The 19,494-nt window shown below is 35.4% G+C and overlaps 1 protein-coding gene across 2 annotated transcripts in view; it reads right to left on the reverse strand.

The window, feature by feature from the left end:
• Nucleotides 1–19,494, reverse strand: part of SNX13 (sorting nexin 13) — a 150,707-nt gene that overhangs the window by 16,389 nt on the left and 114,824 nt on the right. For both annotated transcript variants that reach the window (XM_003252611.3, XM_030822186.1), the window contains 4 exons: nucleotides 18,699–18,768; nucleotides 14,250–14,389; nucleotides 8,900–9,007; nucleotides 7,556–7,666 (listed from right to left, as the gene is read on the reverse strand). In XM_003252611.3, coding sequence (XP_003252659.1) covers nucleotides 7,556–7,666; nucleotides 8,900–9,007; nucleotides 14,250–14,389; nucleotides 18,699–18,768 — 429 coding nt within the window. The remainder of the gene's footprint in view (nucleotides 1–7,555; nucleotides 7,667–8,899; nucleotides 9,008–14,249; nucleotides 14,390–18,698; nucleotides 18,769–19,494) is intronic.

The following is a 19,494-nucleotide window of genomic DNA, read 5'->3' on the forward strand; positions in this document are numbered from 1 at the left end:
GAAATTCTTGCTGCCAGCACAGCAGTCTGAAGTCGACCTGGGAAACTCGAGCTTGGTGGGGGGAGGGGCACCCACTAAGGCTTGAGGAGGTAGTTTTCTCCTTATAGTGTAAACAAAGCCTCAAGGAAGGTCCAACTGGGCGCAGCCCACCACAACTCAGCAAAGTAGCCAGACTGCCTCACTAGATTCCTCCTCTGGGCAGGGCATCTCTGAAAGAAAGGCAGCAACCCCAGACAGGGGCTTATAGCTAAAACTCCAATCTCCCTGGGACAGAGCACCTGGTGAAAGGTGCGGTTGTGGGTGCAGTTGCAGCAGGCTTAAACGTTCCTGCCTGCTGGCCCTGAAGAGAACGGCAGATCTCCCAGCACAGTGATCAAGCTCTGCTAAGGGACAGACTGCCTCCTTATGTGGGTCCCTGACCCCCATGCCTCCTGACTGGGAGACACCTCCCATCAGGGGTCGACAGACACCTCACACAGGAGAGCTCCAGCTGGCATCTGGAGAGTGCCCCTCTGGGATGAAGCATCCAGAGGAAGGAACAGGCAGCAATCTTGGCTGCTCGACAGCCTCTGCTGGTGATATTCGGGCAAACAGGGTCTGGAGTGGGCCTCCAGCAAACTCCAGCAAACCTGCCACAGAGGGGCCTGATTGTTAGAAGGAAAACTAACAAACAGAAAGGAACAGCATCAACATCAACAAAAAGGACGTCCACAAAGAAACCCATCTGAAGGTCAGCAACATCAAAGACCAAAGGTAGGCAAATTCAAGAAGAAGAGGAAAAACCAGTGCAAAAAGGCTGAAAATTCCAAGAACCAGAACACATCTTCTCCTCCAAAGGATCACAACTCCTCACTAGCAAAGGAACAAAACTGGATGGAGAATGAGATTGACAAACTGACAGAAGTAAGCTTCAGAAGGTGGGTAATAACAAACTCCTCTGACGTAAAGGAGCATGTTCTAACCCAATGCAAGGAAACTAAGAACCTTGAAAAAAGGTTGAATTGCTAACTACAATAGCCAATGTACAGAAGATTATAAATGATCTGATGGAGCTGAAAAACACAGCATGAGAACTTTGTGAAGCATACACAACTATCAATAGCTGAATCGATTAAGTGGAAGAAAGGATATCAGAGATTGAAGATGAACTTGATGATATAAAGTGTGAAGACAAGATTAGAGAAAAAGAATGAAAAGAAACGAACAAAGCCTCCAAGAAATATGAGACTATGAGAAAAGACCAAACCTAAGTTTGATTGGTGTACCTGAAAGTGACAGGGAGAATGCAACCAAGTTGGAAAACACTCTTCAGGATATTATCCAGGAGAACTTCCCCAACCTAGCAAGGCAGGCCAATATTCAAATTCAGGAAATACAGAGAACACCACAAAGATACTCCTCGAGAAGAGCAAACCCAAGACACATAATCGTCAGATTCACCAAGGTTGAAATGAAGGAAAAAAATGTAAAAGGCAGCTAGAGAGAAAGGTCAGATCACTCACGAAGGGAAGCCCATCAGACTAACGGCTGATCTCTCTGCAGGAACCCTACAAGCCAGAAGAGAGTGGGGGCCAATATTCAACATTCTTAAAGAAAAAAATTTTCAACCCAGAGTTTCATATTCAGCCAAATAAAGCTTCATAAGCAAAGGAGAAATAAAATCCTGTACAAACAATCAAATGCTGAGAGATTTTGTCACCACCAGGCCTGCCTTATAAGACCTCTTAAAGGAAGCACTAAACATGGAAAGGAAAAACCAATACCAGCCACTGCAAAAACATACCAAATTGTAAACACCATTGACACTATGAAGAAACTGCATCAACTAATGGGCAAAATAACCAGCTAGCATCATAATGACAGGATCAAATTCACACATAACAATATTAACCTTAAATGTAAATGGGCTAAATGCCCCCATGAAAAGAGACAGACTGGCAAATCGGATAAATTGTCAAGACCCACCAGTGTGCTGTATTCAGGAGACCCATCTCACATGCAAAGACACACATAGGCTCAAAATAAAGGGATGGAGGAATATTTACCAAGCAGATGGAAAGCAAAAAAAAAAAAGCAGGTATTGCAATCTTAGTCTCTGATAAAACAGACTTTTAAACCAACAAAGGGAAAAAGAAGGGCATTACATAATGGTAAAGGGATCAATGCAACAAGAGCTACCTATAATAAATATATACGCACCCAATACAGGAGCACCCAATTGCATACAGCAAGAGACCTACAAAGAGACTTAGACTCCCACATAATAATAGTGGGAGACTTTAACACCCTACTGTCAATATTAGACAGACCAATGAGACAGAAAATTAACAAGGATATTCAGGACTTGAACTCAGCTGTGGACCAAGCGGACCTAACAGATATCTACAGAACTCTCCACCCGAAGTCAATGGAATATACATTCTTCTCAGCACCACATCGCACTTATTCTAAAATTGACCAAATAATTGGAAGTAAAACACTCCTCAGCAAATGCAAAAGAACGGAAATCATAACAAACAGTCTCTCAGACCACAGTGCAATCAAATTAGAACTCAGGATTAAGAAACTCACTCAAAACAGCACAATTACATGGAAACTGAACAACCTGCTCTGGAATGACCACTGGGTAAATAACGAAATAAAGGTAGAAATAAATACGTTCCTTGAAACTAATGAGAACAAAGATGCAACATACCAGAATCTCTGGGACACAGCTAAACAGTGTTTAGAGGAAAATTTTATAGCACTAAATGCCCCCATGAGAAAGCAGGAAAGATCTAAAATCAACACCCTAACATCACAATTAAAAAAACTAGAGAAGCAAGAGCAAACAAATTCAAAAGCTAGCAGAAGACAAGAAATAACTAAGATCAGAGCAGAACTGAAGGAGATAGAGACACGAAAAACGCTTCAAAAAAATCAAAGAGTCCAGGAGCTGGTTTTTCTGAAAAGATCAACAAGATAGGTAGAGGGCTAGCCAGACTAATAAAGAAGAAAAGGGAAGAATCAAATAGACACAATAAAAAATGATAAAGGGGATATCACCACTGATCCCACAGAAATACAAACTACCATCAGAGAACACTATAAACAACTCTACACAAATAAACTAGAAAATCTAGAAGAAATGGATAAATTCCTAGACACATCCACCCTCCCAAGACTAAACCAAGAAGAAGTCGAATCCCTGAAGAGACCAACAAGTTCTGAAATTGAGGCAGTAATTAATAGCCTACCAAAGAAAAAAAAAAGCCCAGGACCAGATGGCTTCACAGTCAAATTCTACCAGAGGTACAATTCTACCAGAGGTACAGAGGAGCTGGTACCATTCCTTCTGAAACTACTCCAAATAACAGAAAAAGAGGGAGTCCTCCCTAACTCATTTTATGAGGCCAGCATCATCCTGATACCAAAACCTGTCAGAGACACAACAAAAAAAAATATCAGGCCAATACTCCTGATGAACATCAACGTGAAAATCCTCAATAAAATACTGTGAAACTGAATCCAGCAGCATATCAAAAAGCTTATCCACCACAATCAACTTGGCTTCATCCTTGGGATGCAAGGCTGGTTCAACATACACAAATCAATAAACGTCATCCATCACATCAACAGAACCAATGACAAAAACCATATAATTATCTCAATAGATGCAGAAAAGGCCTTCGACAAAATTCAACAGCCCTTCGTGCTAAAAACTCTCAATAAACTGGTATCAATGGAACATATCTCAAAATAATAAGAGCTATTTATTACAAAAACACAGCCAATATCATACTGAATGGGCAAAAGCTGGAAGCATTCCCTTTAAAAACCGGCACAAGACAAGGATACCCTCTCTCACCACTCCTGTTCAACACAGTATTGGAAGGATGTCTGGCCTGGACAATCAGGCAAGAGAAGGAAAGAAAAGGTATTCAAATAGGAAGAGAGAAAGTCAAATTATCTCTGTTTGCAGATGACATGATTGTGTATTTAGAAAACCCATCATCTCAGCCCAAAATCTCCTTAAGCTGATAAGCAACTTCAGCAAAGTCTCAGGATACAAAATCAATGTGCAAAAATCACAAGCATTCTTATACACCAATAATAGACAAACAGAGAGCCAAATCATGAGTGAACTCCCATTCACAATTGCTACAAAGAGAAAAAAATACCTAGGAATACAACTTACAAGGGATGTGAAGGACATCTTTAAGGAGAACTACAAACTACTGCTCAAGGAAGTAAGAGAGGACACAAATAAATGGAAAAACATTCCATGCTCATGGATAGGAAGAATCAATGTTGTGAAAATGGCCATATTGCCCAAAGTAATTTATAGATTCAACGATATCCCCATCAAGCTACCATTGACTTTCTTCACAGAATTAGAAAAAACTACTTTAAATTTCATATGGAAGTAAAAAGAGCCCATATAGCCAAGAGAATCCTAAGCAAAAAGATCGAAGCTGGAGGCATCACGCTACCTGACTTCAAACTATACTACAAAGCTACAGTAGCCAAAACAGCACGGTACTGGTACCAAAACAGATATATAGACCAATGGAACAGAATGGAGGCCTCAGAAATAACGCCATACATCTACAACCATCTCATCTTTGAAAACCCTGACAAAAACAAGCAATAGGGAGAGGATTCCCTATTTAATAAATGGTGCTGGAAAAACTGGCTAGCCATATGCAGAAAACTGAAACTGGACTCCTTCCTTACAGCTTATACAAAAATTAACTCAAGATAGATTAAAGACTTAAACGTAAGACCTAAAAAACACAAAAACCCTAGAAGAAAACCTAGGCAATACCATCTAGGACATAGGGATGGGCAAAGACTTCATGACTAAAACACCAAAAGCAATGGCAACAAAAGCCAAAATTGACAAATGGGATCTAATTAAACTAAAGGGCTTCTGTACAGCAAAAGAAACTACCATCAGCATGAACTGAGGGAACCTACAGATTGGGAGAAAATTTTTGCAATCTATCCATCTGACAAAGGGCTCATATCCAGAATCTACAAAGAACTGAAACAAACTTACAAGAAAAAAAAAACAACCCCATCAGAAAGTGGGCGAAGGATATGAACAGACACTTCTAAAAGAAGACATTTATGCAGCCAACAAACATGAAAAAAAGCTCAACATCACTGGTCATTAGAGAAATGCAGATCAAACCACAAGGAGATACCATCTCACGCCAGTTAGAATGGCAATCATTAAAAAGTCAGGAAACAACAGATGCTGGAGAGGATGTGGAGATACAGGAACGTTTTTACACTGTTGGTGGGAGTGCAAAGTAGTTCAATCATTGTGGAAGACAGTGTGGCAATTCCTCACGGATCTAGAACCAGAAATACCATTTGACCCAGTAATCTCATTACTGGGTATATACCCAAAGGATGATAAATCATTCTACCGTAAAGACACATGCACACGTATGTTTACTGCAGCACTGTTCAAAATAGCAAAGACTTGGAACCAACTCAAATGCCCATCGATGATAGACTGGATAAAGAAAAGGTGGCACATATACACCATGGAATACTATGCAACCATATAAAAGGATGAGTTCACGTCCTTTACAGGGACATGGATAAAGCTGGAAACCATTATTCTCAGGAAACTAACAGAACAGAAAACCAAACACCGCATGTTCTCACACATGGACACAGTGAGGGAAACATCATACACCAGGCCTGTCAGGGGGTTGAGGGCTAGGGGAGGGATAGCATTAGGAGAAATACCTAATGTAGATGACAGGTTAATGGGTGCAGCAAAGCACCATGGCACATGTATACCTATGTAACAAACCTGCACATTCCGCACATGTATCCAAGTACTTAAAGTATAAAAAATAAAAAACGAAAAAAAAAGTGGTGCATAACTGTTGGGACATACACATGTGCTATTGCTGTTTGGTTAAAAAAAAGTGTACTTTAATATTTCTTTTATCACCAAAAGCTGTTATCAATTTATTAGTTTATCTTAAAATGGATATAATCTTTAGAGGAGAAAAGATATATAAGCATAAAAAACATGGAACACTAAAATGCATCTCTAGTGACAATAAAACTGTTCCAAGTTGGAATTTAACTCAATCACTTCAATCATGAAATACACAGAAAAGCAACATATATTTTTCCCCTCCATTGTAAGGTCCACACCCTAGAACTTATTATTAAAATAAAACACTAACTTAGAAATGTTATTAGGTTGGTGCAAAGGTAATTGTGGTTTTTGCCATTTTTTTTAAATGTCCAAAAACTGCAATTACTTTTGCACCAAACTATACAATCAAAAATCCTTTTTTTTTTTTTTTTGAGACAGGGTCTTGCTCTGTCACACAGGCTGGAGTGCAGTGGCATGACCATGGTTCACTGAAGCCTTGGCCTCCCGGGTTCAAGCGATCCTTCCACCTCAGCCTCTTGGGTATCTGGGACTACAGGTGTGCACCACCATGCCCAGCTAGTATTTTTTACTTTTTGTAGAGACAGGGTCTCGCTATGTTACCAGGGTTAGTCTTGAACTCCTAGGCCCAAGCAATCCACCCGCCTCAGCCTCCCAAAGCGCTGGGATTACAAGCATGAGCCACTGTGCTTGGCCCAAACTTCTTATAATTGTTAATTCTTACTTATTTTGTATGAATTCCTTAATCTTTTTTAAAAAGTTGGTCTTTTTAGGGGGACAAATAATAGGAGAAAGTCCTTGTTCTTTTTACATTTTCATTTTGAAATAATTTCAGACTTATAAAAAGTGATAAAATACAAAGAGTGGTATAAATAATACCAGCTTCCCCCACTGCTGCTCCTGCTCCTATTGCTAGTATTACTAAGAGCAAACATTTATTCAGAGGTTTATTATTTTGCAGGCACTGTAATATACAGAATATTGCACAATTCACATAATGCTCTAATGAAATTTAAATCTTCATTTCTTGAGTAAACTGAAGTACCAAAGGTTCAGTAACATGCTCAAGGTCACAGCTAGTAAATAGTAGAGCAGGGATTTGAACCAAAAGACTGCCTGATTTCAAAGCTTGTATTCTTACCCACTAAGCTATCCTACCTAATTTAAGCACTTATTTACCGTCTTACCTTACGATTTTATTCCAAGTATAGGTCTTAAATCCTATTTTAAATTATTTAAAATATTTTATAGAATAATGATTTTAAGAGGCATAAACACTTTCAGAACATATCCTGTTTAATATTTTTATCATTATTCCAAGTAAATGACATTTTCTCTCAGAATGAAACATTTCCCTCTAAAGATAACGAAAAGCTTGTGACTTGTCTCAGGCAAATTTTTCTTCATGTACCATTTCAAACTTTTTTTTTCTTCCTTTCAAGCATCTGCTGAATTATAATCAACATGTCAAGACAGGAGTTTATATGTAGATATTTCTATCAATAGTGATAAACATGCCGAGGAGAACTTAATAAAATTTTCTAGTTTTAAAACACACATACAAATCTAAATTTATTTTCTTTTATTACAAACAAAGTAAGAAAACAGACCTAAAAAGAAACCCAATGCAGTGGTCTGCTTACTTACCTTGCGAGCAAAATCCCCTTTTCCTTTACTGTAGGCTTTGTTCTCAAGGAAATCATACACATAGTGAGCTAAAGCTGGGGATGCCTTCATCATTTCAGGAGCTAACAGTAACTAACAAGAAAAAAAAAAAAGAAGACATTATCTTAAACTGACAGGATGCTAGAAATTACTATTGTTTATCATTTTAGCTCATAAATTTTAAGAATGTATAGTAAAAAATATTGATTTATATTTTTAAAAACCCAATTATACAGTTAGGATAAAGTCACCAATAATTTTATGACAATTAACAGTTTGGTATATATATTCTTTATATCAGCTATTTTGACTTTAAGTGTATCTAATGTGAAAGTTGTCCGAACATATTTACTATTTTATTTTCAGATCTTATAGCTTATACTAAGAAGATCCACGTCAGAAAACCGTTACATTATTTGCATAACAATTCTAGAGTTAACATTAAATAAGCTGGGCAAGGTGGCTCAGGCCTGTAACCCCAGCACTTTTGGAGATTGAGGCAGGAAAATTGCTCGAGCCAGGAATACAAGACCAGCCTGGGCAACAAAGCAAGACCCCATCTCTACAAAAAAATTTAAAAATTTAGCCAGGCACAGTGGCATGCACCTGTAGTCCTAGCTACTCAGCAGGCTGAGGCAGGATGATCCCTTGAGCCCAGGAGCTCAAAGTTACAGTGAGCTATGATTGCATCACTGCACTCCAGCCTGGGTGACAGAACAAGACCCTGTCTCAAAACAAACAAAACATTAAATAAAAATGGTATGAAATAAAGTACATAAAATAATCCAAACAAAAACATTCAAGTGTTATATGGAAGCCCCAAACAAAATACTGCTTTCACAATTGCTAATGTAACAACATTCTGCTTGGTTCCTTCAATGGAACAAGTTCTGACATACTGAGTTCATTAGCTAAGAAGTATATAATACAGCGACATCTAAAAGATACATTTAGGATAAAAGATTTGGGAAAAGGTGGTTTTTCTTAAGAATCTTGTAAATACATGATACAAACATTTAGCACTTTAAAAAAAAATTCAAATGTTTGAGCCAGGAGAAGACAGGCATGTGCATTTATCTAAACACAAACAAGCAAAATCCCTAACATGGAGTGTCTAGAAAACTTTTAAGTTAATCAATACACACAGAAATAATGTTTACAAATTACTAAGCAGACTGCACGTCACATTTGACATGCTGCACAAAAGTGGTTGCTACCTTGTGATTACAGTAAAAACATTCTGTGTGCTACATTAAATGAAAAACATTCTATACCTGTGTGCTATATTAAATGAAAATCTGTGGATTATAGTAAGCATGAGCTTACCTGCAAATATGCATTTAGATCCTTTTTTCTCTTTTCTAAAAAATCTCTATCCATATTATTAAAAGTCTTTTTTCCAGGAAGTTTCAATATGCTTGAGAGACTTTCAAACTGTAAGATAAAATACATTCAACAGTACTTTTTATAAAGACAAAAGGTTTTCCCAAGTGATGATTTCTCTACATATTAAAAACATCTTCAGGCCAGGTGCGGTGGCTCACGCCTGTAACCCCAGCACTTTGGGAGGCTGAGGCAGGCGGATCACCTGAGGTCGGGAGTTTGAGATCAGCCTGACCAACATAGAGAAACCCTGTCTCTACTAAAGATACAAAATTAGCTGGGCGTGGTGGCACATGCCTGTAATCCCAGCTACTTGGGAGGATGAGGGAGGAGAATAGCTTGAACCCAGAAAGTAGAGGTTGTGATGAGCCAAGAGTGTGCCATTGCACTCCAGCCTGGGCAACAAGAGCCAACCTCCGTCTCAAAAAACAACAACGACAACGACAACAACAAAAAACCATCTTCAACAGATAATTTTGCAATATATTACGTGAAAATCAGAAAATAAAAAACATTGTCCAAATATACTCAAAACACAGTTCTAATATTATTTATTTAAAAAGTATTTTAAATCAAGAATGACAGATTTGCTTAAATGATGAAGATGGATTTTGACCATGTGGGGTTTCATTTAATATTCTCCCTAATATTGACATTGTTCAAAATTTTCATAATAAAAGGTTTTAAAAAATATTTTCCTTAATTAAGCCTTTGACCTGTGAAGTACTAGCAAATAAAAAGGCAATTTTCAAAATATAGTAGTTATATTATAACCCTATGTATACACAATTATAATAAATATTGATACCTTTGCCCCATCAACCACATTAAACATAAACTCACAGATTACACTAACCAAAGAACAGTCAGCATGTACTTTATCTTTGTAAAATCACAAACACTAAGTAAATGTGTATACCATAAGTCTAGCACTTATGGACTTAACATTTGGATGCACCTTCAAAGGTCCATCATCGTAATCTGTAATGCCTTGCTAAAACACAGATTTTTTTTAACCATACTAGCTGCTAAAATAGTTTAAGAGCAAAGTCATTTAACTAGTGACTGTGCCTGACCAACAGCCTAGTACTGAAATTCAAACAGCCTCACCACTTTTCCCTTGTGATACATATCCTAAAGTGAAACAAACTTTTTAAAAGAATTATTTGTTGAAAACAACGTCTCTGTAAAGAAAACTAATTCTCGGTACAGAGATTAAAGAGAAGAGAAATGAAAAGGATTAGGATAATTTCCATCCCCCAAATGGAAGATTCTGATACATTATTAAAAGAAGGACAAATCTGATGGCTGCTTGGAGCTAAAATGTGAACAAGTTCATTATATGTTACACATGAAAGGGAAAAGCAGTTTTTTTACTCCAGTATTGGGAGGAAAACCAAGAAAGAGTAGAGGTAATTTATAGAGAAAACATTAACTATAGCAATATTCTCAAATTTGGTGATTCACAAAAGTATTAGAAATGGATCCTCACTGAACATCACATGTGAAAAAAAAGTTTTTTGGAAGCAAATTTACTTTTTCAAGGTATCCTAAGAGATATTTCCTGCAATATGACCTATCCACATTAAACTACTGACTCAATTTTAGAAAATACATATTTTTTCTGGCATTAGCAGGTCTTGTGTGCTTGTACTGTATTTCCTCAAATTCATGTTGAAGCTCTAACATTTAGTGCCTCAGACTGTGACTGAATTCAGAGATAAAGCTCTTAAAGAGATGATTAAGTTTAAATGAGCCCCTTAGGGTGGGCCCCAACCCAACCTGACTGGTATCCTATCAGAAAAGAAAATTTGGACCCACTAAGAGGCAACAGGAATGCATCACATAGAGAAATGGCGACGTAGGGACATGGCAAGAACCCTGCCATCTACAAGCCAAGAAGCAAGGCCTCACGACAAACCAAACTTGTCAATACCTTGATCTTTGATTTCTAGTCTCTGGAACTGTAAGAAAATAAATTTCTGTTGTTTGGGCCACCCAGTTGGCAGTATTTTATTAGGGCAGCCCTACCAAACTAATATACCAAGGAAATATGACACTATCCATTAAAACAACAATTTATTTCAGAAACTTTAAAATACTAAACCTTACTAATAAAAAGAAAAAAAACACAATAACAGTTATTTTCTTAAAGCCTAAATTACCAAAATAAACTCCTTTGTAAGTTGTCTGTCTGGAACAGAAACATAAATCACTAACAGTTTTCTCAAACTATAAAAGCAAGGGAGAAAATGTGAAAATTTATACTCTGCATTAACTCATCATAAACTTGCTATTTAAAAGATTATTTTAAAGTACGAACAAAACAATTGCCCTTTCCCTGAAAAGTAATATAATCCCCTCTGCCAAAAATTCATGAAAATATTTTTAAAGGCATTTAAAAGAAATTCGAAATTCAGCAAAAAAGAACTAAAATCAATTATAACAGAGGATTTCAATGTTTACAAATAATTCAATACTACACATAAATCATGGACATTTTAAAATCAAAGATCTTACTTTTCTACATTAAACACACCAAAAGTTTAGATTCCTAATACACTCCTGGAAAATTTAAAGAACAGACTTGAAATTCTGTATTAAAATAATTCAAAATTTGTTTACTATGGTACATATTTTTACTCAGTTACCTTAATGAATATTTAACATGATCATTTAAATCATTAGTAGTTTATCTATACCTATATAGATTTCACCAAATAAAACAGAAATGCACAGTAGCTACTATACTACAAGCTCTTAGAGGCAAGGACTTAGTCTGTCTTGTTCCCTTATATGTTGCTAGCACCAAGAAAAGTACCAGACACATAGGAAAGGCTTAATAAATATTTGTTAAATCAATGAATGAGCAGCTCGGGCCATTTCCAAAATCATGACATTTAACATTTTAATTATTTCCTTATAAGTCTCCATAAAATATCAAATAAGATTATTAAAATCTTTAAGGAAAATAAATGATAGCTCATACATTTAGCTTGGATTTTCATTAATTAATTCATTCATCCATTCATTTATGGAACAGGATCTCACTCTGTCACCCAGGCTGGAGTGCTGTGGCAGGATCTCAGCTCACTGCAGTCTCCACCTCCCAGGCTCAAGTGATCCTCCCACCTCAGCCTCCTGAGTAGCTGGGACTACAGCCCAGCTAATTTTTTTTTTTTTTTTGTAGAGATGAGGTTTCGCCATGTTGCCCAGGCTGGTCTCAAACTCCTGACCTCAAGCGATCTGCCCACCTCAGCCTCCCAAAGTGCTGGAATTACAGGCGTGAGGCACTGCACTTGGCATTGGAAAAAACGTTGTATCACAAAATTATATAAACAAAATGAAACTTGTTTTAAAATAATTTTACTTTAAAAGCTCTATGCAGTTGCCATTTATTCATGTTAACAGGCTGTACTGTGACCAACTGCTGAATTACAAGTCATTACATTTTTCTTCCATTATTTTATAAGGGATTTGAGTTTTTAAAATATAGATAAGGCTGAGCTAAAAGGCAAACACCCTAAATCTTATTTACAGATACTTAATATTTTACTAAAACCTAATTTTCATTTAAAAGAGGAGTTTTTAATTTCTTAAGTTCTGTGAACAATCTAAACACTTAGGTAATGACAACTACTGTGGCTTTATAAGAACACACACACACACACACACACACACACACACACACACAAACACACAAAAGGAAACACCAAGTCAAAACATGTCCGTTTCACTCACATGAGCTGTCTGAAAAAGAAATTGTGCTGTATCAATTTCACGTAATTTTTGGCAATGAATTGAAAAGGGAAATTTCTGTATGAACTGTCCTCTTAAAGTTTTCTTAAAAAGTATGTTCTTTCATTTACATTTGTCAATATGTAAACATAATGCCTACGGTTCTAGTCTAGAACATTTAAATCAGGGAATGATTATTCCTCTTAACTAGAAAGAAAATTACAACTATTTACACAATAAAAATTTCATATTAAACTAAACTCTCATTAATTTGCAAGTAAATTCATTTGCAAATAAATAAAACTCTCACCAGTTCAAATTATTTTTTAAATTATCACGTTTGGTTAAAGTGTAAGGAGGGAATAAAAAGATACATGAGCTACATGCTTTTAAAATATCAAACAGGTAATATTTTAAAAAGTAAAGCAATTATTTCTTCAATGTGGGGAAGAAAATTGTTTCATCTCTGCAAACAAATCAAGCTAAACATGAAGAAAGGTTATATTTGACACCAGAAGAACGCGCATGTCCAAAGTTATTAATTTAATTTTCTTATTAATATAACTCAAAATAGTCCTTTTAATATAGGCTTCAGGGTCAACATTAACCTGTTTTTCATCACTTTAAAGCTATTAATAGTTTATCTCACTCTATCCCCAAGATATTTTAATAAGATTATCATGGTGCCAACTATATATTTTCAACTATATTAAGTTGAAAAAGATATTTTCTGATTTCTAAAGTAGTACGATGTCATTTCAAAGCTTTAGCTCACTCAATCAGATGTCACTTTTAACTATTATTGGTTTAATACCAGTTGTATACCTAAAAGCCCTGAATGAGTCAGACTTTTTAAGAGTTAAAATAAGTTAAAATAAATTTCATAGATCATTTATTCCAATTCATCAAAGATCTTTTTTTTTAAGTTGAGAAAATATTTAATTAAAAAATAGGACAGGGAAATAATTTCTTTAGATTTATTATCTTTAAAAGAGTACTTTTAAATTATTTCTATAAAACAAGAGGGTTGTATTTAATAAGAATTAAAAATATTACTTGGTAAATATTAAATTTATTTTAGGTTGTGATTCAAAATAATTTGAGTAATGGACAAGGATTCATTTCACTGTCACACTGCTGGATTAAACTGCCATTTAAAATAACTTCTAGGTTTAAATTATGCCTTCAAAAACAAAAGCACAAAATGTCCTATAGCAATCCCCATTCCTACTTCAAACTAAGCCCAAAAAACTTTGAAAAGCACAATACACACACACAAATTTTAAAATCAGAAACATGTATTCACTTTAATATTTTTAATTTTAATATACTCTTGATAGTTTGTCACTAGTCCATGATGGTTAGGACTGAGGAAGTGTTCAACATTTGATTTACTGGTTAAATGCTCAGATTAATTCTAAGATTTATGGTGATTATACCAAAAATTCTTACCTTTTTTTTTAAATTAATCACTCTATCTGGGCATCCTCAGATTTATAATCAAAATCGAATCAAGAAACAACATAAAGTACACAAGTTTTTAAAACTTCATTACCTGTTCAGTGATTCTCATGTGGAAGTCATGGAAGTCACTATAACGACGATAGGTTTTCCACATCTCCTCACTGTTTAGGTTGCGCCGGTGTACAGTGATGGCATATAATGCATATGTCTTGCCATGATCATTACAAACGCCTGCCACAGCATATGGGTCATAGTCAGCATATACTAATCATTTAAAACAAAATGAAGAGGAACGAAAGACACAAAAAAGGAGGAAGATGAAGAAAACAAAACAGATAATATGAAATGAAGAAGAATCTGAAATGACAGACTGAGACAGAAGATGTCACCAAAGGATAGATTCCCATCCTCCATATTTTCACATCCATAAGGTATTACATATAATAGCTAAAATACAAAATAAACTAAGTTCAGTATGACACTATCAATCACAAAGTGGTACCTATTATAATTCTCTCCCTTCCAAAGAGCTTTCTGTTACTACATCTAATGTTACCTTAGAGAGTAAAATTAGAATTTCTTAAATTTAATACAGAAAAAATAAACAAAACAATGTTTTGTACTAGCCTTCACTCTTCAGTTGTATTACAATTAAAATCTTTTCAACTAAACAGCAACAGCCACGGGATAACATTTATCTTCTGGCAATTTTCTTTTTCTTTGATATGTTCAATAGTTCACAAGTGCAGTTTATTCTGGGAATTTTTTTTTTCAAAGCATTTTCGCATTAATTTGCCACATACCAAGCAAGTCAGGTAATCTCTGAAATCAAAGCCTGTTCCCATTTTGTACTAATCTTAACTAAGGAGATGATTTTAAATCATTTTCTCTAACTTGTCTTTCTGATGTTCCATTTGTTTATCTTTCTGTACTCCACAATTACGTCTCCAAAAGTTAATACTGAGTCTCTTCTCATCTGTATCTGGTCTATTTCTTAATCCATCCTCTGACCTTAATTTCAATCACTGTATTTTTTTTCTCTAGAGTTTTATTTGGTTCTTTTTCGTACTGTTTATTCTTGTCTTATGATTTCTCTCTAGAAATATTTTTAACATACTTATGGCCAAGTCTATTAAGACTGCCATCTTCAAGTTCACAGGATGCAAATTATCTGCTGGTTCTGTTGGCTTTCTCTTATTGTGGTTCATATTTCTTTCTGTTGCTATTAATTGCTTTCTGTAAGCTCATTTCCAGCTGGTTTTATTTCTCCCTGGGTGTTCTGAGTGCCCTGGGCTAGGGAAGCATTCACATTGAACAGTGTCAAGTGTCACCACTGTAACTGCTGGTTTCAGTGGTTCAGAAATAATTTTAATACTAACTCTCTGGCTCGAGATCTTGTAGTACATAATCACTTGAGGATAGCTAAATCCAGACATACTCATGATAGGACGCAAGCTGGGCTTTCAATTTTTTGTGGGTGACAGATACCATTTCCAATCATGATCTTGACATTTCTTGCTCTTTCTACTGATGGTAGGCTGTTTTCCTAGTTCCTCTTTGACATCGAGCTGCCCTTTGTGACTCTAGGCTTTATGTAAAGCACTTTGTTCCAGCATCCCATGGCCTTGGCCCATCCTGCCTCTTCTAAATTTGAGGGCAGGAAAATGCTACCAAAATCAAGATCCAGTCTTTATGCTACTATGAGCCCCTTGCTTTAACACCCCTTCAATTCTCTGAATTTATTTTTTCCCATGATCTATGGCACCTGTAGATTTTCCCCTTCAGCTATACTTACAATACTGTTTTTAGCCTTTGTATGTGTGGAAGGCATGATTGCCCATAGGAGTTTAGACTACCACACTAACCAGAAGTCTAAAACTGATCTTGTAATAATGGATTACGTTTATTCATAAGTGTGAATAAACGTGGTCAAGTTCTGGGGCTAATATTTTGCTATTTTGTATATAACTAGGCAGAAGGAGGTCACTACAGCTTTTTGGTAAATTAATAACATGAAAGTTAGAACTCTGTATTGGCAAGAGTAGTTGGACAGAAGCTCTTCCCAAACTTTCTTAAAATTTTTTCTAAGATTTGTACTTTCTTTTCAAAATTATCTTTCATTCCCTTTCCATCTATTATCACTGTTTCTGATTTGACAATGTATATGACTAGAAATAGACTTTGGACATCTTGCTCTATAAGTAGCACAATAGTTACTCACTGTTCATCTCGTCCAGTTATCTTTCTCTCAGAGACTTATGCAAATTAAACAGCACAACACGTTTTAATCACGTTAGAGAACCACCATTTCTCAATGGACTTAGCATGGCAACAAGGGAATGGTTTTATCAGGTGTGTCCAAGATAGGTTTGGGAAAGGAAAATAGAAAGCAGAGGCCAATAAGGCAGCTAACCATAACCAATTAAAAATTAACAAGAGTAAGGAGAATAGCAAGGAACAAAAAAGGAGAAGAGATATAAGAAAGAATAATCAGGATTTGTCAAAAACCAATAGGCTTAGAAGATCACCCAGGATGGATGCACAATAGGAAGAATAATGAGGTAATTATAAAAAAAAAATGCAGAAGACATCAAGGTAATCTGACTTAAAGGAAGATAATGGGATTACATATATTGGTTTTGTGAAGATGGTGATTTAGCTAGAAGGGTTTGTTTTTATTAGGCCAATGTTACTCATAGCAGGCGATCTGCAAACTATTTGCTAGTAATTCTTATTACGTAAAAAAAAAATAGCATCAGAATGTAAATCAACTCCATTACTAATCATATTGTTTAAGTTAGCCAATACTTTTTAAAGCAAGATTTCTCAATGAAGGAAGCAATACACATACTAGACCACCATTCTTGTGTGTGTACTGCTTCCTTGGACCATTTTTTCAGTAGCACCGAACTAGTTTATAAGCTCCTACTTTCTGAAATAAAGATGCTAAAAGATCTTGAATCAAAGAGACTTCTAAAGTCCAGTTGGTAAAATAAGTATTTAATGAACCAACAATCAAATATGTCTATCATGCATAATTACCAATGTAATTAATTAGTTCCATAACAACCCTATGAGTTATGTATTATTATTATTATTACTAGCCCATCTTACAGATAAGGAAATTAAGGTACAAGGAAGTTAAGGAACTCACTCAGGTTCACCCAGCTTTTTTTTTTTTTAACTAGATCTTAATTTTGGATGGCTCACCCAACTATTAACTGGCAGAGCTGAGGTTTGAGCCCAAGCAATTCAGTAAAAAAGTTATACTCTTAACCACTATACTATGCTGCTTCTTCAGTATTTACATATGTTTGTCAGGAAGAAATAACTTTTTTTTTTTTTTTTTCTATTTTGAGACGGAGTCTCGCTCTGTCGCCAGGCTAAAGTGCAGTGGTGTGATCTCGGCTCATTGAAACCTCCACCTCCTGGGTTCAAGCAATTCTCCTGCCTCAGCCTCCCAAGTAGCTGGGACTAAAGGCACGCACCACCATGCCCAGCTAATTTTTGTACTTTTAGTAGAGACGGGGTTTCACCATGTTGGCCAGGATGGTCTCAATATCTTGACCTCGTGATCCACCTGCCTCAGCCTCCCAAAGTTCTGGGATTACAGGCGTGAGCCACCAAGCCCAGCCTGAAATAATTTCTTAAAAATGCCTAGCACAGTGCTTCCATACATTTTAAGAAGCTAATAAATACTTGTTTTCTTCCAGAAATCTGGCAGGCAACAAATGTAAATTGAGACTTCAGTTCCAGTGAGAAGAAAAAGGAAATGAAGATCTATTTTAAAAAGGTACAAGTTAATGTCTTCTAAACTATACTAGACTAGACTATAAAATCTCTTCAGTGTCTAAAACGTAAGCATGAAATTGAATTGAGGTATATACCTCAGTATGTTTATACTTCAGTATGTAACATGACAAATACACTTCTATATTCTAAGAACAGTGAGAGGTCAGATAAGAAAACTATCATTATTTAATACTCATTAGTGTTATCTAATAACTCAATAGCAATGACGAAAACTGGTTATTTTTCCTGGATTTACTAACAATTCTTCATGTATGCTGAATGATCACAAAGTTTTAGAGGTTTCTCACCTCATCATTCAAGCACTTCTTGAAGTTCTGCAAACCCCTATACCGGGGGCTTCATTTACCCCAGTTATCTAGCCTGACTTTGTATATATGAAAACTAATCGTGAACTAAGATCTCTCCAGAAAAGACTTAACGAGAATTATACAGACAACTATCAGCTAGACTCAAGCACAAAGAGGAAAAGAATGGTTTCAGAGTTTATTAGAAATAGTAAAACACTTAGAATATAAGCATTTTCAAATGTTGATAGTAACAATCTTAGATCAAATACATAAGCAAATAAATATAATAGAATTTAATGAAGGACATGCTGCAGAAAAAAAGTAATAAAAATATGACTAGAGAACAAAAAAATGGTTAGTAAAAATCAAGTGTGGAAAATTATTTAGGGATATAATAATACATAGTTTGAATGCAATAATTATACTTCAAACTCTCTTACCAGTGTCTGAAATGTAGGCATGAAGTTGTACTGAGTCATCAGAAGAAACATTTGAAAGGTCATCTAAAGACTGAGAAAAAAAAAAATCAGGAAACAAACTTTTAAAATTTTATAGGAAAAAAAGAGTCAAAGAATTCTACAGCATATATGCATTACAATTACTCATTTCCATGCATGTAAACTATATATTATTTGTATACCTTCCATCTCCTCCATACACAATAATCTTTTCCATTTAGGCTAACAGAAAAAAAGCAAAGATTAAGAAACAATAAAACAAAATAATTTAGTAATAAACTTAATATATTAGATAATTTCTCCCTTAATTGCTTGTCCATCTACTGTAACTTGCTACTTTTCAATTATGGTCCTTATATGGCAAGAAAATCTAGATAAAAATAAGTAGACATATTCTTATGTTAACATTTATGTTGAAATATACTAGAACCAGCTCTGTATTTTTTAGCTTAATACTTTTGTTAATATAGAAATAATTTTTAAATTTAATTCAGATTCCTTATCTGTAAAATGAGAATACTACCTAAGTCAGAGAATTAGGTGAAGATTAAATACGACATGTAAGACATTTAGAAAACTGCCTAATATAACAACTGTTAGCTATTATTCTGATTATTTATTAAATGAGGTGAATCCATAGACTATGATAGATTTTAAATGATTAGTTTTCAAAAACAATTCCACAAACATAAATTCCTATTGATCGACTCAAAATGAATCTTGTATAACTACGGCCTTTGGGTCTAAACTGTTTTTGCCACATATACGTATATCCACA

This window comes from Nomascus leucogenys, chromosome 11 (genome assembly GCF_006542625.1).
Source record: "Nomascus leucogenys isolate Asia chromosome 11, Asia_NLE_v1, whole genome shotgun sequence".
NCBI lineage: Eukaryota > Metazoa > Chordata > Mammalia > Primates > Hylobatidae > Nomascus > Nomascus leucogenys.